Source organism: Nerophis ophidion, linkage group LG25, assembly GCF_033978795.1.
Source record: "Nerophis ophidion isolate RoL-2023_Sa linkage group LG25, RoL_Noph_v1.0, whole genome shotgun sequence".
In the NCBI taxonomy this organism is placed as follows: domain Eukaryota; kingdom Metazoa; phylum Chordata; class Actinopteri; order Syngnathiformes; family Syngnathidae; genus Nerophis; species Nerophis ophidion.
Window position 1 is genome coordinate 22,732,753 of NC_084635.1, and position 23,615 is coordinate 22,756,367.

Sequence of the window (23,615 nt, forward strand, 5' to 3'; positions counted from 1 at the left end):
CTACTCTTTATATGTACTTGTCAACGTATTTACATATGACCTTTTAGATTTCCTTCCATACTAATGAAGCTGAAATTGTACAGGAGAGAAAAAGACGGCACTGAGGCAGGGATGTTTGTTAGCCCTAGGCGTATTTATTAATATAATAAAATGATGTGCGTAATAAATCAAAATACGTATGGTGTGACTATGTGATGCGTCTTGCTGGTGAGTGTTACCGTACAATGTTGAAGGTGCGTGTTGGAGTGGCTGGAGTGAGGTGCGAGGCGAAAGGTCGAGATCTAGGAAGGCAGCAAGAAGACCAGAGGGAATCCGGGAAAACGTGGCACACAGCTCGAAACCAGGGAATGACGAGGGGCTGCTGGATGACGACACAGGACAAGACACGATGAGCACAGATGAGGAGAAACACGGAGAGCGATAATGCACATGGAGAGGGAGCTAGAGACGTGAAGGCTTACGGTATGATACAAGTCGCTACGTTATGTCACTGGAATGCAGGTTGCGCTGGCTTAAGAGTGGAGCCTCATCAGCGTCAGGTGTGTTGATTGTAGATTGAGTTGCGCAGCTGGAGCAAAAGCGCGCAGCGGCTTGCTCAACGGAGCATGTTGAGGAATGCGCAGCGGCATGCACTTGAGCTGTGACAGAAGCATTATTATTTGGTTGATAGCTTAATTTTTTATACAGATTTTTGCATTGAATTGGTTGCCCCGGTGTATGTAATAAAATAGCCAGTCAGAGTACAATGGAACACCCACGGAATGGCTGACTAACGTCAAGATTTATAGGCAGTCACTGACATTAACGGAACCAAAACTAGCCAATGCTTGCACTGTCGCACAGTTACATGTGACTTAGACCGCAGACATTAAGAGAATGGTTTTCCATTAATGGTTTTCCTCCATTTGCACATACTTTTCTTTAGATTCTTGTGTTTTCATATATGTTATACTCCCATCTAACAAAGCTGCTGTCGTAATTTAATTGTATTTCTTGACTACAATGACAACAAAGCTTTCATACATGTGAACATCTTTTTTACAGTGGCAAACAATCCCCCAAAAAAAGAAATATGTGTATTTTGTTAGTTGCTGTAGTAAAATCTTTCATTTGCTAATTTCTCAATGAAAACGAAATCCCTGTGTGCATGTTTTTATGCTGCTTAACGAGACAGTGATTATTTTCTACGCTACTTTGTGATAATGATTAAGTTAACAGTCCTACCACACATGTCGACATAAGTCGATCCATTTTTCATAGAACAGTTTGAGAAAGACTTCTCTGCAACAAGATGCACACTTCTTAGTTCTTCTTGCATAATTTATACATACAGTGAAACACCTATATGTCGATGCGCCAGCATAAGTGGTTCACCGAAATTAGGAGAATGGGTGTGAGAATAAATGTGAGAAAGAACATTTATTTGAATTGTGCTTGTTGCTGGCATTGCAGGTTATATTTGGATGTATGTGTAATTGGATGGTCAAAATCTATGCTTAATTTCAGCTCGGGGGCCTCAAATGCGTGCGCTTATTGAGGGCCAGCGCACACGAGCATGCCTGGTGGAATTATAACGTGGTTGTCTGTGACCACGCATTTCTATGGTAATTATCTTTGCAGGGGCAGAAATGTTGTTCTAGTGCAGTGGTTCTTAAATGGGGGTACGCGTACCCCTGGGGGTACTTGAAGGTATGCCATGGGGTATGTGAGATCTTTAAAAAATATTCTAAAAAATATCAATTCAAAAATCCTTTTATAAATATATTTATTGAATAATACTTCAACAAAATGTTAATGTGAGTTCATAAACTGTGAAAAAAAATGCAACAGTGCAATATTCAGTGTTGACAGCTAGATTTTTTTGTGGTCATGTTCCATAAATATTGATGTTAAAGATTTCTTTTTTTGTGAAGAAATGTTTAGAATTAAGTTGATGAATCCAGATGAATCTCTATTACAATCCCCAAAGAGGGCACTTTAAGTTGATGATTACTTCTATGTGTAGAAATCTTTATTTATAATTGAATCACTTGTTTATTTTTCAACAATTTTTTGTTATTTTTTATCTTTTTTTCCAAATAGTTCAAGAAAGACCACTACAAATTAGCAATATTTTGCACTTTTATACAATTTAATAAATCAGAAACTGATGCAATAGTGTTATATTTTACTTCATCTCTTTTTTTCAAACAAAAATGTTTGGTCTGATTAGGGGGTACTTGAATTAAAACAAATTTTCACAGTGGGTACATCACTGAAAAAAGGTTGAGAACCACTGCTCTAGTGTACTCAGTGAAGTGTGCAGTTTGTGTAAGCAAAGTCGATGCTTGAAGGGATGTATTAGGATTGCTTGGAGGAAATATTATGTCTCTAACAAAACTTGAACTGCACATTTTAATAAAGACTTTCTTACGTAACTTTAACCTCAATCTAAATGCATACTAGATTATTATTTTGTTAGACTGTCTCGTTCTTCTTCAAAAGTCAATTGATTTAACATTTAGAGACAACTAGTGCAGCTGGTAACCAGAACGATCATGCATTTTGTGATAAAAGCATGAAATTTGGTACACTTATAGCCAAAGTTATTCTCAAAAGATTTGGATGTGGAGCCACCATTAATTTTCAAAATGGCGCCCATGGGAGCCATCTTTCAAAATGGCTGTCAGTAACAACTGTTCACTTATGAATGATGGATATAATATGATGTTTCAGACTTATTTACCATACATAGTACTTGGTAAATGTCTTTTGGATAATCTAAATGTGTCATTAAATATTCAAGATGGCTGACATCTTCAAGATTGCAGCCATCACTTTTATGACTGTCAAACCAGTATTATTTTTTATTTCCTTTTCTTTGTGCAGAATTCAAATTTGGAAACTTTACAATTGGCCAAAAGCTTCCCTCTAACTCAGAAATGGTGATCACAATAGTCACACTTGGTGACCACTGGTCACCTACAACTAGATGGCAGCCATATTTCTGAAATTAAATCTATCATTTCAAGTACACTATCATCTATTTTATTGTAATTGAAATGTTACCCAATGAAAAAAAAGGTCCCATTCATCAAAGATGTACAATATTTGGTCAGTGCAATGGAACACTTTGGAAATCCATTTGAAGAGGAAAGCAAGGACCTGATTGTTCTCCACTCAAAGGAACTTGCTGGACCTTCAGCTGCTGAGGTAGTCAGAAAGGTGAGGCAGATAGGAGAGCACCAATTTGAAGCTTTCGCCAAAGAACACCTTGTTGAGAGAACAAAGACAGTGGACAACACCATACCAAGAAATAAGCTTCTGGTGTTTTGTACTTCAACCATGAGGAGAGTATCAAAACCGAAACCGAAAATGGTCTCTCTCAAACAGGACATGGAGCTCTTTTCAAGGTTATTCATTGCTTGCCAGACCCGAGATGGAAACCTAGAGAAGTTCTTTCGACACGAGAACCAACCATGTCCACCAGCTCTTTCTGATGGGGGAGGTCTCCGACTGGGAGTGAAGAGTGATCTGCTTCCATGCCTGGAACAAGTTCACAGTGCATACTCTGACAGTCCAAAGGTTACCTGCACCATTGTAGATGGGGCAGCCATCATCCAGATGCTGAAACCAAGTTCAGTAAAAACCTTCAATGACTATGCCCATGTGATCTTCATTCCATATCTGACCAGAAAGTTTAAAACTGTGTCCAGGCTTGATCTGATGTGGGACCGCTACTTGTCTGACTCTCTGAAAGCTGCTACGAGAGCAAAGTGTGGCACTGGAATTCAGAGACATGTGGTAGGTGATGCAGCCATTCCCAGGAACTGGCAAAACTTTCTTTGAGTTGACAGCAATAAGACTGAGTTGTTTGCCATTCTCTCAGAGGCTTTGCTCAGATGGTTTGTGCATGAGGATAAACAGCTTGTCATCACAAGTGACATGGAAGTCCTTAGCAAGCCACCTCTCCCAGATAGGACATCGATTGCTCCTTGGACGCACGAGGAAGCGGATAGTCGCATGTTATTGCACGTAGCCCATGCAGCAAGAAATGGCGACCACAAAATTGTGATTCAAACAGTTGATACTGATGTTGTGGTGCTGGCTGTGGCAGTGGCTCAGACTCTACAACAGAGGATGAGCTTTGGTTGGCTTTCGGTACTGGTAAGAATTTTCGATATTTGGCAGCCCATGAAATTGCAGCAGAGCTCGGGCCCGAGACAGCATGTGCACTACCAGGGTTCCAGGCATTGACGGGTTGTGATACTGTGTCAAGCTTTGTTGGCCATGGGAAAAAGACTGCATGGGCTGTATGGTCTGTGCTTCCAGAACTTACACATGCCCTGTTGAATGTGTCTTCAGCCCCAGATGACATACCACAGGAGGTAATGGCCACCACAATTGAGAGGTTTATTATCTTTGTCTATGACCGAACCAGCACATGTACAGAAATCAATACGGCAAGGAAGAAGTTATTTGCAAAGAGGCACAATGTGCAAACAATCCCCCCTACCAAGGCTGCCCTAGAAGAGCATGTTAAGAGAGCTGTATACCAAGGAGAGCACGTGTGGGGTACAGTCCTGGTGTCAACACCAGAACTACCTTCACCGTGCGAATGGGGCTGCTCAAAGTCACCTGAGGGGGACTATGAACCCTTCTGGACATGCCTACCAGATGCAGGACAGTCAAGTTATAAAATTGTCTCATGCAAATGCAAGAAGGGTTGTGTTGGGCAGTGTAAGTGCCAAAAATCCCACTTACCGTGCACAGCCCTTTGTGTCTGTGAAGGCGAGTGTGACTAGTCTTCCCTGTGATAGACCCTAGGTTTCCCTTGCTTAACATAAGTATTTTGAGATAGAAAGAAGATTCTTAGAAATTCCAAAGTTCCCAATTCAAATTCTGCATCAAGATAAATGTATAATTAAACATAGAGATCATCCATATCTAACCAGTTAGCGGCCATTTTGAATTTTCTATGAAAATGTTCCACTATCCAAAATACATTTACCAAGTAGTATGAATGGTAAGTAAGTCTGAAATATCATATTAAATTCATCATTCATAAGAAAACAGTTGTTGCTGGCGGACATTTTGAAAGATGGCTGCCATGGGGGCCATGTTGAAAATTCATGATGGCTCTACATCCAAATCTTTTGAGAATGCCTTTGGCTATAAATGTACCAAATTTCATGCTTTTATCCCAAAATGCACAATTCCTTTATATTTTGGAACTAACCTCTTGTACTAAACAGTGTATTGTCGTGACGTGATCACAGCTAGAAATGTGAATGCTTGAAAATGACAAACCATAGCTGACCCTGACCTAACAGGAGAGGGACCCAACAACCTCGCCTCCACCTCGTCCCGCTGCCTTCGCTGAGAAAAATAAAGAAGATAAATCCAAGCATCAATCGGAGCTTCTTCAGAGCCCTCTTCCATCAAGCAAGCCACCTGATCTACAAGAGGACAAAGACAAACTCAGGGTACAAAAAGCTTTTTTTTTTTTATGCATCAGTGAATTGAAAGTTTCTTATCAAATATGTTTCTCATTTTAGAAGGTTTTCCATCCGTACAATGTATTCCATCACATAAGAAAGACATGAAACTTTTAAATAATTTAAATTAATTGAGTTTCTAGTTTGAAGTTCTTCATCATCAGGATTATTTTGATCTGTAGTCCCTCCAATTTCCTGGTTGAACTTTTCTTCTTACAGTAGCCAACTAATGTGACATACATTGTTTTCAATCTAGTGTAATATTTTCCAATTGTAGCACAGTGGTACCTTGGTTTTTGTTTGTAATCCCTTCCAAAATCATATAATAGAAATCTTAGAAATCCCACGATTTGGATATTTATTTCTTCATGCTTCACTGGTGTTTTTTCTTCAGTAGTTGTGATTTGTTTCTGAGATCGATACACATTAAATGTGTAACATTTTGCAGATAACAACTTTATCTAACAGCTAGAAATATATTTTCTCTATTCGTCTTTCGACTCATCCTTGTTGTCTTGTGTCTTGTCTTTTAACTGTTTATAGCTGAGTAGTACTAGATAGTCATTTGTTTTATTTTATTATATTTTTTATATATTTAGTCATTTTGGAAATTTTTTCCCACAATATTATTACTCTAAAATGTGTCAAAATTAATTTTGGTTTGAGTTACATTGTTTATAAATTGGTGTTTTCTTGTGGGCCAATCTGGACCAAAATGTCCCCACTGGCTGAAAGTGACTAGATGTATTGAAGGAAGCCACTTTACTCACCCCACATATAACCAGCACTTTACAGTTGTATTGCAAATTGTAAGCAATTTCACACCACAAAGCTATAGGATGCCGGTATAATTCCATCGGTCGACCGATTAGTCGACATCCCTAATTTTTTTTGTCCACATTTATGCAGGTACGTCCTGTTCTGCAGCGAGGCGGGAGCGCTGCCTCCCTCCACAACACATTATTAAGGAGCACCATTTTCCAGCTGATGATCCACACACTGGACCCACTGGGAGAAGGTACAGTAACAGGGTTCGTAGTAATCCTTGTGGTAATTTATTTATCTGTGACATATTTTGAGATGCGTTCTTATAAAAGATTGAGTTACTTGACCATAATGACAAGAAGTACAGACCCCGTTTCCATATGAGTTGAGAAATTGTGTTAGATGTTAATATAAACGGAATACAATGATTTGCAAATCATTTTCAACCCATATTCAGTTGAATATGCTACAAACACAACATATTTGATGTTCAAACTGATAAACATTTTTTGTTGTTGCAAATAATCATTAACTTTAGAATTTGATGCCAGCAACACGTGACAAAGAAGTTGGGAAAGGTGGCAATAAATACTGATAAAGTTGAGGAATGCTCATCAAACACTTATTTGGAACATCCCACAGGTGTGCCGGCTAATTGGGAACGGGTGGGTGCCATGATTGGGTGTAAAGGCAGCTTCCATGAAATGCTCAGTAATTCACAAACAAGGATGGGGCGAGGGTCACCACTCTGTAAGCAAATTGTCGAACAGTTTTAGAATAACATTTCTCAACGAGCTATTGCAAGGAATTTAGGGATTTTACCATCTACGGTCCTTAAAATCATCAAAAGGTTCAGAGAATCTGGAGAAATCACTGCACGTAAGTGATGATATTACAGACCTTTGATCTCCCAGGCGGTACTGCATCAAAAACCGAAATCAGTGTGTAAAGGATATCACCACATGGGCTCAGGAACACTTCATAAAACCACTGTCAGTAGCTACAGTTGGTCGCTACATCTGTAAGTGCAAGTTAAAACTCTACTATGCAAAGCCAAACCCTGTTATCAACAGCACCCAGAAACGCCGCCCGCTTCGCTGGGCCTGAGCTTATCTAGGATGGACTGATGCAAAGTGGAAAAGTGTCCTGTGGTTTGACGAGTCCACATTTCCAATTATATTTGGAAACTGTGGACGTGGTGTCCTCCAGAGCAAAGGGGAATATAACCATCCGGATTGTTAAAGGCGCAAAGTTCTAAAGCCAGCATCTGTGATGGTATGGGGGTGTATTAGTGCCCAAGGCATGGGTAACTTACACATCTGTGAAGGCACCATTAATGCTGAATGGTCCATACAGGTTTTGGAGCAACATATGTTGTTATCCAAGCAACGTTATCATAGACACCCCTGCTTATTTCAGCAAGACAATGCCAAGGCACATGTTACAACAGCGTGGCTTCGTAGTAAAAGAGTGTGGGTACTTTCCTGGCCTGCCTGCAGTCCAGACCTGTCTCCCATCGAAAATGTGTGGCACATTATGAAGCGTAAAATACGATACCGGAGACCCCGGACTGTTGAACGACTGAAGTTCTACATAAAACAAGAATGGGAAAGAATTCCACTTTCAAATCTTCAACAATAAGTTTCCTCAGTTCCCAAATGTTTATTGAGTGTTGTTAAAAGAAAAGGTGATGTTACACAGTGGTGAACATGCCCTTTCCCAACTACTTTGGCACATGTTGCAGCCATGAAATTCTAAGTTAATTATTATTTGCAAAAAAAAAAAAAAAGTCTGAGTTTGAACATCAAATATATTGTCTTTGTAGTGCATTCAACTGAGTATGGGTTGAAAATGATTTGCAAATCATTGTATTCCGTTTATATTTACATCTAACACAATTTCCCAACTCATATGGAAATGTTTTTTGTACAAAGTGGATGAAATTATAAAAGAGGAGGACTTTGTCCACATTCTTCAACTTTACTACAAATTCAAGGTTGAAACTTGGACATCGTTTGGTGTTCCAACAGAACAATAATTGGTTTTGGAATGAATAGAGCAGGCAAACTGCTCTTTTGTGGGGGAATTTTCCCCATCATTCACAGTCCTTATGTAAGACAAGAACACAACTTTTTATTATTTTTTTCTCGCTTAAACGCTAGCAAAGCCAGCAACAACTGAACTAATGGGAGTCATGACAAAATTGCGTCTATTGCGCCCAATAAACCCATTAAAAACATCCAAAAACCACCAACAATACTCCATTTACATTTCCTGTCCTTAATATTAACCAAGTATTAGCGATATTGTCATTGTAAGCACTAATGTTACGGACCTACTTTTAGTGCCGCATTGATAACGAGCCATTGTGCTATATTGACATGAGCTGGTGAGCTGCTCTCTCGCCTCTGAGCTTGTGAATGTTAATTATATATCATAAATCATGTTTCCCCTGGATAGTTAAAGGATGTGGCCATTAAACTGAGGAGTTGGTCAACTTTGACAGCCAATTTAGACCCGGAATAGGCGAGAAAGACATGAAAAGATGCTGGTGTGCACCCATTTTTTCTTTCTTTAAACTGTTGTGAGGATAATGATACATTTTTCATCTAAATGAGAAGATATGAACATACCATCCGTTGTCATCACTGTAAGAGCAGACATTGTACAGTAAGTTTTTTTTTTTGTTGTCTCTCACAAAGTCTGCCGTGAGTTGTCATCAGTGTTGCTGAAGGGAAAAGTGAATGCTGTGATGGCTCTTTGAAATTATTGTGCCGGCATATGCTTAAAATTAGTAAAGTATGTAAATATTTCTTATTATAAATGTGTCTGTTTAAACATTACATACAGTACAGTACTTACAGCATGTATATTAAACATTTTTATGCAGGTTTTTGGAAGCATATTAGAGCGATTTTCATTGGCCCATTGTTGGCTGACTTTTGCTTTTACGCATTAGAGTGCATTAAAAAAAAGAAAATCATACAATACGTGTGCTTATCTTACATAGGGATTGTGAATATTGGTAAAATTCTAAAAAAAAGTGAACCATTTGATTGACCTTTTACTATATTATCGGAACGCTAGAACAAAATACAAACATTGTTACATTGATAGGTGTTGCTAACTGAAGTATTTGTGATGGGTCTGTCTTCGACTTAGTTTCTACCGTCAAATCTGATTGGTCAGATTTTGTCTATAGTCAAATCTCTGTTACCGTTTTTTTTGTTTTTGTTTGTTTTTTTCAAGAGCACAGCTAATGGGGATCCCACAAATAAACATCACAATTGCAACTCGGCGAAAATGGGATGATTTGCAGCTTTGGTTCTGGCACAGCACTGTGAAGACTGTCAAATTTGACTATCTAGATGAGTGAGAGTAAATGTGGTAACAAGCTCTCTGTAGGTGAAACTGCAGAAGATCCATTACCAGAAGGGAGCCGCGAGAAAGGCCTCGTGCCATAGCAAACTGGTCAAAGCTACACACTCTGGGCAAAGACGGCAGACTTTGGGCAGTCCTAGGTGCGCGTGACATGGCGAGGGGGTTGGATCTATTCCGACTATGAAGCACTCTAAAAAAACCTCCATTAACATATTATATACTGTACATGCTGTAATATGTAATGTAGTAACAGGCACTTTAATAACGTGATATTTTCGGATTTTGTTCATTTTAAAGGCCTACTGAAACCCACTACTATCGACCACGCAGTCTGATAGTTTATATATCAATGATGAAATATTAACATTGCAACACATGCCAATACGGCCGGTTTAGTTTACTAAATTGCAATTGTAAATTTCGCGTGGAAGTAACATGCTAAAACGTTGCGATATGATGACGTGTGCGCGTGACGTCACGCATTGTAGAGGACATTTTGGTCTAGCACCGTTCACAGCTATAAGTCGTCTCTTTTCATCGCATAATTCCACAGTATTATGAACATCTGTGTTGCTGAATCTTTTGCAATTTGTTCAATTAATAATGAAGACGTCAAAGAAGAAAAATGTAGGTGGGAAGCGATGTATTGCGGCCACCTTTAACAACACAAACACAGCCGGTGTTTCCTTGATTACATTCCCGAAAGATGACGGTGAAGCTTTACTATGGAACAGGGTGGTCAAGTGAACATGGTTCCCTACCACATGTCAACCGACAGGTTTCGGTGAGAAAATGGTGGTAATAAGTCGGCTCTTACCGTAGACATGAGCGGAGAGCTTGCGTCGTCCTGCACCTGTCAAAGAGGCAGCTGCGGACTCTCTTGCCTCCTTCCACCAGACGCCCCCGACCGTCGGATGCTTCCAACGTGGAGGAAGCATCGGCTGCCTTCACCTCGTCGAAAAACGTGGCTTCCCTCGGAGACACTGGCGGTCACCACACCTGTGGCCACACCCCTCCGACCTTCAGGTTGTACAGGTACGACCATATAATCTCACTAAAACACTAGTAACACAATAAGCAAATAAGGGATTTTCCAGAATTATCCGAGTAAATTTGTCTAATAACTTCTGAATCGCTCTGCCGTCTAGTTTTTTTTTGTGTGTGTTTTTTTCTAGTCCTTCACTCTCACTTTCCTCATCCACGAATCTTTCATCCTCGCTCAAATTAATGGGGAAATCGTCGCTCTCTTGGTCCGAATCGCTCTCGCTGCTGGTGGCCATGATTGTAAACAATGTGAGGATATGAGGAGCTCCTCAACCTGTTTCGTCATACGCACATCGTCTGCTACTTCCGGTACAGGCAAGGCTTTTTTATTAGCGACCAAAAGTTGCGAACTTTATCGTTGATGTTCTCTACTAAATCCTTTCAGCAAAAATATGGCAATATCGCGAAATGATCAAGTATTACACATAGAATGGACCTGCTATCCCCGTTTAAATGAGAAAATCTCATTTCAGTAGGCCTTTAAGCATTACAGCGGCACATTGATTTCACAGAGCCCATCACAACATTTGCTATTTCCTCCAACTTTAACAACACTACTAATAATGGCAGACTTTATTAGAGCAAACTAAAACTACTTTGAAGAAATGATGATCCAGAACTGTATATTTTTGAACCTGAATATAAGGAGGATGAGCTACTGATTTTAGAAGCTAAAACCACTTTGAAGAAATGATGATCCAGAACTGTATATTTTTGAACCTGAATATAAGGAGGATGAGCTACTGATTTTAGAAGCAAAACAGTAAGCAATATAAGTGAAACACCAAGCATTATAAACTAAAAATACAAACTGTTTGCTTTCATTGTGATGCTGGCTGATGGGATGTTTCTATCTCTCGGCCGAAGACTTGTGTTGCCCATTTAGAAAATTAATTCATCATAATCCTCACTCCTCAGGTAAGAAAAAAAAAGTGGGAGCAAACAAGCATTTTGTCGCGTTTTCCTAGTGGTCTAAATCGAATTTTAAAGTTGGCCAACTTTTCGGGTTATTGAAAAAACCTTCTATATACAGGTGTGAGGAATGTTTTATAGTCTAGCACAGTGGTTCTTAAGCTTTTTTCAGTTGTGTACCCCCTGTGAAATTTTTTTTCATTCAAGTACCCCCTAATCAGAGCAAAGCATTTTTGGTTGAAGAAAAGAGATGAAGTAAAATACAGCACCATGTCATCAGTTTCTAATTTATTAAATTGTATAACAGTTCAAAATATTGCTCATTTGTAGTGGTCTTTCTTGAACTATTTGGGAAAAAAAGATATAAAAATAACTAAAAACTTGTTGAAAAATAAACAAGGGATTCAAACATTAATAAAGATTTCTACACATAAGGTGCCCTCTTTGGGGATTGTAACAGATATCCATCTGGATTCATGAACTTAATTCTAAACATTTCTTCACAAAAAAATAAATCTTTAACATCAATATATATGGAACATGTCGACAAAGAATCAAGCCGTCAACACTGAATATTGCATTGTGGCATTTCTTTTTACAGGTTATGAACTTACATTCGTCTTTTGTTGAAGTATTATTCAATAAATATATTTACAAAGGATTTTTAAATTGTTGCTATTTTTAGAATTTAAAAAAAAATGTCACATACCCCTTGTCATACCTTCAAGTACCCCCAAGGGTACGCGTACCCCCATTTGAGAACCACTGGTCCAGCACACACTTTTACCAGCTCAGAGGCAATGCAGCAGCTCAGTAGGTTAATAGCTGCATACGCTAGTTACCTCTTTGTGATCAATGCACTGTTCCTAAAAGTAATTCCTCGGCTTTAGTTCCTAAAATAAAAATGTTGCTAATACTGTGCAGGTCACAACATGTAAATGGAATACAGTTGAAGGTTTTTTAAATTTTTTTAGAGGACTATATAGGCACAATAGATTACTACAATTTATCGTAACAGAAAAACTCCAAGCAATTTTTTTGCTGCAAATCCTTTCCATTATTGAGTATAGAAAGTCCATCCATCTATCCCTTTTTTACCGCTTGTCCCTTATGTGTAATTCCATATATGAAAAAACAAGTTGGAAAAAAGCAGGCCCCTTGTAAATAGTGCAGTAAAGCTGATCCGTGACTTGGTCGGTCTGTCCGATCCAGATTGTCCACACAGTCTTCCCTGTGAGTCAGAGTAGCTCGATAAGGCCTAGTGACCTTCAGCTTGTATTCAAAATGGTGGGACTGGATTCTTCACTCTGGCAGCACTCAATCACAGCTGATTCCTAATCAGCTTTTCAATTTAGGCTCATACAAGCTGGATAAAGACCAGCATTTTAGCAGACCAAGCTCTTTATCGCTATGGAAATAGTAGAACACACCTGGGCTTTATACCATCACCAAGGCAACTTGCATCATCAGCATCTTTTAGATCAGAAAATGGGATCTGGCTTTTAAACAGCATAATCAAGGAGACTGTACCTGTTTAGATGGAAACATCATGCTGTTACGGGTGTGTTTATTCTTCAGGTACAATAAACACTGTTATGCTTTTATTGTGAACCTTTTCACCAAACAGGATGTCACTGTGTGCTGGTTTTTAATTCATTTTGCAGATTTTATTGCAGTGTAGATAGACAGAAGTTGGCTTTCTGTTGTTGTTTAATGCTGATTTTTGATAATGATGTAGTTACAAATACTACAACACATGTTGACGAATGCAGTCAATATGTCGGCGTTGACTTGAGGGGGATATTTTGGTGATAAGAAGAACATCAAGGAATGTAGTGAAGTGTGGTGAGGTTCATGTGCGGTGAGATTTGGCTCATTTGGAGTTTTTTAAACTTTAAATTATTGTGTTGTATTAAATGTTAATACAAGTTGCTAATATAGTGAATAAAAATGAATGTAAGAGAATAATTTGGTTTAAATATCGATTTCGAATCGGTAATTTAATTTCAAAATATATTGTAGAAGCAGAAGTATTTAATCCCACTCCTGATCCGTCTTTACTTTAGATAACCATTTGTAAAATACAAATCACGTGCATTTATGTGGGTACACAAAGTGTTATCAAGACCAGAAACAGACTTGGGATTTCTGTTTCAGATTCAACCGTTAGTGGGGCGTTCAAACCCCCTACTACAACAAAAGCTAGGGGAGGTAAGAGTGCTACCACTATTGTGGCCTCACTGTACGTCCTTGTGCTGCATTTGTGTTTAAAAACTTTGACCATAAAATACCGTATTTCCTTGAATTGCCGCTGGGGCGCTAATTAATTTAACTCTTCTAACTCCCGCGCTTACCAAAGGCATGCGGTAAAAGTAAGCATGCGCTAATTATTTTAAAACCTCTTCTCACTCCGGCACTTACCAAAGGCATGCAGTAAACATTTGAGTGTGATGTAATCTTGGACCTTAAATCCTACTGAATAGCTCTTAATCTTCTTAGCCTTATGCTATTTCAAATTACCGGTATTTAAATCAGCCTCCTCCATTTTGAAAATGATGACAGGGGAAGTGTCACTTGTGACGTCACGAGTTTGACCAGGCGGTAATACTAAGCATGCGCTAATTATTTTGCGAAGCGATTTTGACCCGGCAGTAATTCAAGGTAGGCGCATACTATATGCCCTGTGGCAATTCAAGGAAATACGGTATGTCAAATATATAGTTAAAGCTTTTTCTTCTCAGTGAAAAGTATTTTAAGAAGCTCATACATTTAGCAGTATGTGATAGCGTACTTACAATTAATGTGCATTTCTTCAGAGACCTCCACTAATAGCAATGTCAGAGGAGAGGGGTTAATGCAAAAGAAAGGTAAGGTATTTGTGGTGGGTTTGTTGCATGTAAGTTTGTAGTCGCATGTCAACATGGTATTGTAGCCTGATTGTGTGTTTGCATGCAGTTTGTAATGTAGTTTGCATTGTTGTTGTTTTTTTGCATTTGGTTTAATTAACTGACTTTTTCCATATACTTTTAAATTATGTGAGAATATCTCAGAGGACAGTTATTTTATGGGTTGTGTTTTTATCATAGGTTTGTTGGCTTTTTTTCCCCATAACAATGGTTTTCCGTTTTGTTAGTAATCGTCCGAAGCAATTTTTAAGATTTTTGACATCCAAAAACAACAACATAATACACGTTTCACAGAAAATAATTATTGTTACAGTGCATCCGGAAAGTATTCGTAGAACTTCACTTTTTCCACATTTTGTTAAGTTACAGGAATATTCCAAAATGGAATGAATCCATTTTTGTCCTCAAAATTCTACACAATACCCCATAATGACAATTTTTTTTTTTTATTCAATTGTCAGGTCAGGTCGGTTGGATCTGCTACTGGTAACCTGTAATCCAGTACAACCTGTTTCAGGGTTGGGCTGCCGGCGACTCAACTGGTACTCCCATCAGTCCCCAACTGGGGCTGTTGAGGTGGGTAGTTAGACACCCTGGTGGAAGCAAAAACAAGATTCGCCAAAGGCCAAAGGGCGCTCGCCCTTCAGCCATCTAGCAGGGTAGGAAGAGCTCAACATCCTTGGGTGGACGTTTTCCTAGGAGAAGGACAACTCTGACTACAAACCTGGGTATGTAATACCCGTAGATTTGGTGTTTACACTGCACCAATGGGCGGATGAGCTGCACAAACCAGCAAAACGGCCAGAGCAGAGGAGGTTTATACATAGACTCAACGACCATGTGTAAAGGAGTAAACCTTCCAAAATCAGGAGTGGAGCCCTGAAGGCGGATTGGTGCTTTGCAAACACTGTTTCGGCAGCTCCTGCAGCCAAGCTGATGCCAAACGTCATGCTCAGCATTCCTTTGGATTTTATCAGCAAGGCGGAGAGGGGGATCCTGACGACTGGGCAACCCAGCATCTCCATATGTAATGCCCAGGCTTACGCTCTGGAGATGACTCTCCAGCTTCACTTTAACCAAGTGTAGAAACAACACCGATTCTGACAGTTATGGGTTATAAGCCCCCATCCAATTGGCGTAGGAAAGGGGCGCCACGGGTCAGTTTCGACGGTGGAAGGGATCATCGAATCTTATTGGTTGACTACCGTCCGCCTTAAGCCAGGCAGCCCCTGGTCAAAAAGGTGACGTCCCGCCAACGTTTGCCTGCTTCAGTGGGTGCCAGGAGTTCAGTGTACTGCAAAGGCATGAAAAGCAGACTGTTAATTTTATGTACCAGACAAACAAAACAAGAAAAGAAAGAAGACTCCAGCTCTTTGATTAGCAAGCTGGAATGTGAGAACAATGTGCACAGGAACCTGATGACCTTCGTGAAGTGGACGACGCCAGAAAGATGGCCATCATAGATAAGGAGCTTGCCAGGCTTGATGTCAACATAGCTGCTCTTCAAGAAACTAGGTTGGCCTCCAGTGGGTCCCTCACAGAGGCTAACCATACGTTCTTTTGGAAAGGTAGAGAACCTGAGGAGCCTCGCCAGCAAGGAGTTGGTTTTGGCCTCAGTGGAACCTCCATCAGGAGGTATGGAGCGATTGCTGTCTATCCGTCTCAGCATTGTTACAGGTCCAGTGAACATTCTCTGTCTATGCTCCTACTCTTTCTTCAACTGAGGATATTAAACATAAATTCTATGAGCGACTTGATGAGCAGATCAAGTGTTTTCCTAAAGATGAATGCTTAATCGTCCTTGGAAATTTTAATGCCAGAGTAGGCGCAGACCATGCATCTTGGCCATCTTGCTTGGGATGCCATGGCATCGGAAAGATGAACATAAATGGCCAGAGGCTGCTGGAACTCTGCCTCTATCACAACCTCTGTATTATAAACACCTTTTTTAAGAGCAAACCATCGCGCAAAGTATCATGGAAACATCCCAGGTCTCATCGATGGCATCAGCTTGATCTGATAATCACTAGGCGGTCGTCACTAAAATTCACCGCTCCAAGGCAAAGAGTCGTGCCTGCTTTGACACATCAAAGATGTCAATTTCATGCAAGGTGGATGATTATGTATCAACCCTGGACCAAGCTCTTCAAAACCTGCTGAAGTATAATGCTACAGCAAAATGGAACGCCATGAAAGAAGCAATTTACAATACAGCTATTTCTACTTTTGGGAAGAAAGAAAGAACTAGGCATTAAACCAGTCGTGACTATCTACCAATCATGGAACCAGCAATTGAGGGCAAACGCAAAGCATTTTTGGCATACAAGAGGTGTCCAAATGCTCAGTCGCTTGCGACACTCAAAAGTACTCGTGGTTCCACACAGCGCATTGCCAGACAGTGTGCAAACAACTATTGGCAGCAGCTCTGCGAAGATATCCAGATGAGTGCTGAATCTGGTAACATCCGTGGCATGTACAACGGTATCAAGAAAGTAGTAGGACCTGCTCTAAAACGGACTACTCCAATTAAATCTCGGCTAAGTGAGAAGATTACCAATCGTGAAGAACAGATGGTCAGATGGGTCGAGCACTACCCAGAACTATACAGCCGTGAACCAACTGTCTCTGATGCTGCTCTAAATTATACGAAGGAGCTACCAATCATGAATGAACTCGACGGAGTGCCTACAATGGCAGAGCTTGAAAAAGTTATTGATTCACTTCCATCTGACAAAGCACCAGGTAATGATAACATTCCACCTGAAGCTATCAAGCAAGGGAAGCCTGCCCTATTTAAACCACTATACGAATTACTGTGTCTTTGCTGGGAGGAAGAAGGAGTACCTCAGGACATACGTGGTGCCCCTATTGTGACACTTTATAAGAATAAAGGGGACCGCTGTGACTACAATAGCTATAGAGGAATTTCTCTCTTGAACATCGTTTGAAAGGTTTATGCAAGCATAATCCTAAACAGGCTACAGATACTTGCAGATCGTATCTATCCTGAATCCCAATGTGGTTTCAGGGCTGGAAAATCGAAGACTGACATGATATTTTCAGTCAGGCAAATTCAAGAGAAGAGTAGAGAACATGGTCAACCTCTTTACATGATGTTCATAGATCTAACTAAGGCTATCGATCTTGTCAGCAGGAAGGGCCTATTCAAGCTTCTACAAAAGATTGGATGTCCTCCAAAACTACTCAGCATGTTAATCTCTTTCCATTCCAACATGAAGGGACCCGTCTTATATGATGGTACTTGTTCAGACTCCTTCTCTATCAACAGTGGTGTTAAGCAGGGCTGTGTCTTAGCACCAACTCTTTTTGGAATATTCTTCTCTATACTCCTGTCCTACGCTTTTGACACATCCATTGAGGGTGTCTATCTACACACGGTCTGACGGCAAATTGTTCAATCTGGCAAGATTACGTGCGAAGACCAAAAGGAGGTCAGTGTTAATCCGACAGATGCTTTTTGCAGACGATGCTGCTCTTGTTAACAACACCAAAGAAGCTAAGTGACTGTTTTGCGAATGCTTGTGAACAGTTTGGACTTACAGTTAGCCTGCAGAAAACCAATGTTAGTGTTCAAGGTGCTGCAAATCCTGTTATCAAGATGAATGGTGTCACTTTAGAAGTAGTAGATAATTTTATCTACCTAGGCTCGACAATCAGCAATAAACTCTCGCTTGATGTTGAACTTGAAAGGAGGCTTGGAAAGGCTAATACCATCATGGCTAAACTAGCAAAACGAGTATGGGAAAACAACGCTCTTACTCAACATACAAAGATCCGAGTTTATCAGGCCTGTGTTCTCAGCACTTTACTCTACGCAAGCGAGACCTGGACTACTTACATGAGACAAGAGCGTCGACTTAACGCTTTCCGCATGCGGTGCATCAAACCTATCCTTGGTATTAGTTGGCAGGACTATATTCCACACAGTGTCATTCTTTAGCGGGCTAATATCCATAGCATGAACTCTCTTCTTAGCCAGCGCCGTCTTCGATGGCTGGGACATGTTCGGCAGGACGGACGGCTTCCCAAGGAAAACTAGCTGCTGGTTCCAGACGTTTTGTTCGTCCCTCCCTCCGGTTCAAGGACGCATGCAAGAGAGATCTGAAGGCGTGTAATATTCCTCAGAGCAGCTGGGAGACACAGGCGGAGAACCGAAATGTCTGGCGTCAAGCGGTTAGACGGAGTATTGCAGAGGCTGATTTGAGGAGAGGCCAGCTCGCAGAGGAGAAGAGAGACAGGAGGAAACATACTGCAAATACCATTGCACAGCAGGAGTGGGACGAAGTCTCTACACATGTTTGTGCAAAGTGCAACAGGTACTGTCACTCAAGAATTGGATTGTACAGCCATGCTAGGCAGTGTCAGCAAACCTGAATGTACCGTATCAACAAAACATCAAGTTAAAATGTGAAAATTATAATTAAATAAGTACATTGTATAATTACAACATTCATTAAAACTGAAAAGATAATACAAATAATTGACTAAAATAGGATGACAAAACTATTTAAAAAAAAATAAACTATTAATAATAAAGTACCATCACAAAATAAAAAAAACAAAACATTAAACATCGAATCGAAATAAGTGTCTGACACAAGAGCGTAAATTAGCATGGTCATCTGTGACTAAGCTGCCAAAGAAGACTTACAATTAATGTGCATTTCTTCAGAGACCTCCATTAATAGCAATGTCAGAGGAGAGGGGTTAATGCAAAAGAAAGGTAAGGTATTTGTGGTGGGTTTGTTGCATGTAAGTTTGTTGTCGCATGTCAACACGGGATTGTAGCCTGATTGTGTGTTTGCATGCAGTTTGTAATGTAGTTTGCATTGTTTTTTTTTTTTTTTGCATTTGGTTTAATTAACTGACTTTTTCTAAATACTTTTAAATTATCTGAGAATATCTTAGAGGACAGTTCTTTTATGGGTTGGGTTTTTATCATAGGTTTGTTGGCTTTTGTATTCCATAACAATGGTTTCCGTTTTGTTAGTAATCATCCGAAGCAATTTTCAAGATTTTTGACACCCAAAAACAACGACACAATACACGTTTCACAGAAAATAATTATTTTTCCAGTGCATCCGGAAAGTATTCGTAGAACTTCACTTTTTCCACATTTTGTTAAGTTACAGGAATATTCCAAAATGGAATGAATCCATTTTTGTCCTCAAAATTCTACACAATACCCCACAATGACAATTTTTTTTTTCATTTTAATTTTGCAAATTTATTTAATAAAAAACTAAAAAGCACATGTAGGTCTACATAAGTATTCATAGCCTTTGCTCAATACTTTGTTGATGCACCTTTGGTAGCAATTACAGCCTCAAGTCTTTTTGAGTACGATGCTACAAGCTTGGCACACCTGTCTCTGGGCAGTTTCGCCAATTCCTCTTTGCCCATTCCGCTTAGCAGCACCTCTCATGCTCCATCACAAGTGCTGGTTTTCATCCAGGAAGTCTCTGTACTTTGCTGCATTCATCTTAGTCCTTTCAGGGTGGTGACCAAGAACCCAATGGTCACTCCATCAGAGCTACAGCATTACCCTGTGGAAAGAGGAGAACCATCTCTGCAGCAATCCACCAATCAGAACTGTATGTATGTAGTGGCCAGACGGAAGCTATTTCTTCGTAAAAAGTTTGCCAAAATGCACCTGAAATACCCTCAGGCCAAAATTCTCTGGTCTGATGAGACAACAATTTAGTTCTTTGGCATGAATGCCAGGGCGTCATGTTTAGAGAGCCAATACCATCCCTACAGTGAAGCATGGTGGTGGCAGCATCATGCTGTGGGGATGTTTTTCAGTGGCAGGAACTGGGAGACTTGTCAGGATAGAGGAAACGATGAATGCAGCAATGTACAGTGACAAAAAAACGTTTTCACATTTTGATTGTGGGGTATTGTCTATAAAAGTTTCAGGACAAAATGAACTTATTCCATTTTGGAATAAGGCTCTAATATAATAAAATGTGGAAAAAGTGAAGCGCTTTGAATACTTTCCGGATGCACTGTACATGCATTTACCATTGTGTGTGACAGGTTTATACTTAACAATAGTTAACAGAATACATCTCTTGACCCCAGCAAAGAACAGAGTAAAGCCTCAGAATGTCCCTGACACAGAAAAGTCACATCAGTTCCACATGGAAGGTGAGTCACATGAGAATACTTGAATTTAGTTTGTACACTTACAATGGAACCTGTTTATGTCGGTACAGCTTATGTTGATCACATGTCAGTGTCAACCATTTAATGTAGTCATGGTCCACTGTTATGTTATTTTAAAGAGCTAGTTTAAGTAGGCTGACCATATTGTGAAACCCCCAAAAGAGGACACATATATGCGTGCCAAGGCCGGGACTAGGTGAATATTTGCCAATGATACTTGAACTTGCTTTGTAAATGATATATTTATTTAAATAAAGCATTTTTTCTCCTCTGTTGACAGCAGTGTTGGCGCTAGGAATTTTCAAAATGGGGTCCCAAGGACCCCATCAAGTCATAAAAATGGGGTCCCACAGTACATTTTTGGGGTCCCACTTTTTTTAAGCGTTTTGAAAACAAATGATAAATGTCTGCATTGTCCTGTTATATCTCACATTATATATTGTGTTTTGGAAAAAGGTTGTCATAAACGTTACTTAATTCACTAAATGAAATAATATAAAAAGAAGACAAAGTTGTATGCATATTTAAATGTATTCAGTTATAAACATTCATTCACTTTAGTTTTTCTTTCATGTATCTAAACTTTACCGCTGCTGGTAGTTTTTTCTATGTTTTTATTTAATAAGTTTTAGGTGTATTTATTTCAGTATAAAAGTGTAAAAAGTGTTTTGCCTGGGTCATGAAATGATGATAATGGTGTGCCAGGGCATACATACGTTTTATATTTAACACTTAAATCCCTGGAGTCTACATCAACTTCACATCTAATCCTCATTTCAAAACGTTTTAGGTTTTCTATGTTGTTTTTTTGTTTGTTTTCTGCCCTTTTGTGTCACACAAAACAATGTTTTTTTTATGGCAAACACACAAAATATGCAAAATCTAGATATTGTAGCGTCCCGGAAGAGTCAGTGTTGAAAGGGATTCAGGGTATTTGTTCAGTTGTGTTTATGTTGTGTTACGGTGCGGATGTTCTTCTGAAATGTGTTTATCATTCTTGTTTAGTGTGGGTTCACAGTGTGGCGAATATTTGTAACAGTGTTAAAGTTGTTTATACGGCCACCCTCAGTGTGACCTGTATGGCTGTTGACCAAGTATGCCCTGATTGACAAAAAATCCACTACTTCGCTCTTTTCGCTCTCGCTGTCTCTGCCCCTCCCTCACGACTGTTGCTGGGCACGCACAGCTTCACAATTTGTTTAGTTTTTAACCCATCTTAACCCTAGACGCACATTAGAAATATACGCAACTTTGACACAAAATGCCGAAAATATGAGGCATTTAAGAAACCCCGCCCGGACACCCGGGACAGTCCCGCCAAAGAGGACATGTCCGTGGAAAAGACGACGTACGGTCAGTCTAATTTAAGTAGATTGCCACATATTATCGACATAAAATTTTAAAGCCGAAAGGACTATTTATATGAGAAATGGGTCAGGTTATGCTAACGTATTGTACTATTCTTAACTTCATCATAATTGTGAAGCAGTGTGATACAATAGCAACAAAACTACTGTCTAATTACCAGTGTTCAGCAAATCATGTTTTTACCATTTAGCTCACAATCAAGGTATATATTCTTTAGAACTGATCCAAAGTGATTGTGTCAGCTGGCTGCTGATTGCAGCGAATTTAAATCGCAGTTTGGGGGCAGTGGCAGCAGATCAGTTGAATCTTTTCACTGGATTGTGTTAGTTCTACAAACCCCGTTTCCATATGAGTTGGGAAATTGTGTTAGACGTAAATATAAACAGAATACAATGATTTGCAAATCCATTTCAACCCATATTCAATTGAATACACTACAAAGACAACATATTTGATGTTCAAACTCCTAAACTTTATTTTTTTTTGCAAATAACAATTAACTTAGAATTTCATGGCTGCAACACGTGCCAAAGAAGTTGGGAAAGGGCATGTTCGCCACTGTGTTACATCACCTTTTCTGTTAACAACATTCAATAAACCTTTGTGAACTGAGGAGACACATTTTTGAACCTTTTCAAGTGGAATTCTTTCCCATTCTTGTTTTATGTACAGCTTAAGTTGTTCCACAGTCCAGGGTCTCCAATGTGGTATTTTAGGCTTCATAATGCGCCACACATTTTCAATGGGAGACAGGTCTGGACTACAGGCAAGCCAGTCTAGTGCCCGCACTCTTTTACCATGAAGCCACGCTGTTGTTTCACGTGGCTTGGCATTGTCTTGCTGAAATAAGCAGGAGCGTCCATTATAACGTTGCTTGGATGGCAACATATGTTGTTCAAAAACCTGTATGTACCTTTCAGCATTAATGGTGCCTTCACAGATGTGTATGTTACCCATTTCTTGGGCACTAATGCACCTCCATACCATCACAGATGCTGGCTTTTCAACTTTGCACGTAGAACAGTCCTGATGGTTCTTTTCCTCTTTGGTCCAGAGGACACAACGTTCACTGTTTCCAAAAAACAATTTGAAATGTGGACTCGTCAGACCGCAGAACACTTTCCCACTTTGCAGCTGTCCATCTTAGCTGAGCTCGGGCCAAGCGAAGCCGGCGGCGTTTCTGGGTGTCGTTGATAAATGGCTTTGGCTTTGCATAGTAGTTTTAACTTGCACTTACAGATGTAGCGACAAACTGTAATTACTGACAGTGGTTTTCTGAAGTGTTCCTGAGCCCATGTAGTGATATCTTTTACACACAGATGTCACTTTTTGATGCAGTACCGCCTGAGGAAATGAAGGTCTGTTATATCATCGCTTACGTGCAGTGATTTCTCCAGATACTCTGAACCTTTTGATGGTTTTACGGACCGTAGATGATGAAATTCCTCAATTCCTTGCAATGGCCAGTTGAGAAATGTTGTTCTAAAACTGTTTGACAATTTGCTCACGCATTTGTTCACAAAGTGGTGACAGTTTCCCAATCCTTGTTTCTGATTGACTGAGCATTTCACGG

The 23,615-nt window shown here is 39.8% G+C and overlaps 1 protein-coding gene across 2 annotated transcripts in view; it reads left to right on the top strand.

Moving 5' to 3' along the window:
- The window catches only part of LOC133542945 (sodium/potassium/calcium exchanger 1-like), a 54,439-nt gene that overhangs the window by 16,243 nt on the left and 14,581 nt on the right, over positions 1 to 23,615 (top strand). The window contains exons 3-7 of one of the 2 annotated variants that reach the window (XM_061887221.1): positions 5,313 to 5,465; positions 6,387 to 6,495; positions 13,737 to 13,790; positions 14,396 to 14,446; positions 20,591 to 20,656. In XM_061887221.1, the coding sequence (XP_061743205.1) occupies positions 5,313 to 5,465; positions 6,387 to 6,495; positions 13,737 to 13,790; positions 14,396 to 14,446; positions 20,591 to 20,656 (433 nt within the window). The remainder of the gene's footprint in view (positions 1 to 5,312; positions 5,466 to 6,386; positions 6,496 to 13,736; positions 13,791 to 14,395; positions 14,447 to 20,590; positions 20,657 to 23,615) is intronic. The other variant, XM_061887222.1, reaches the window with a different exon arrangement.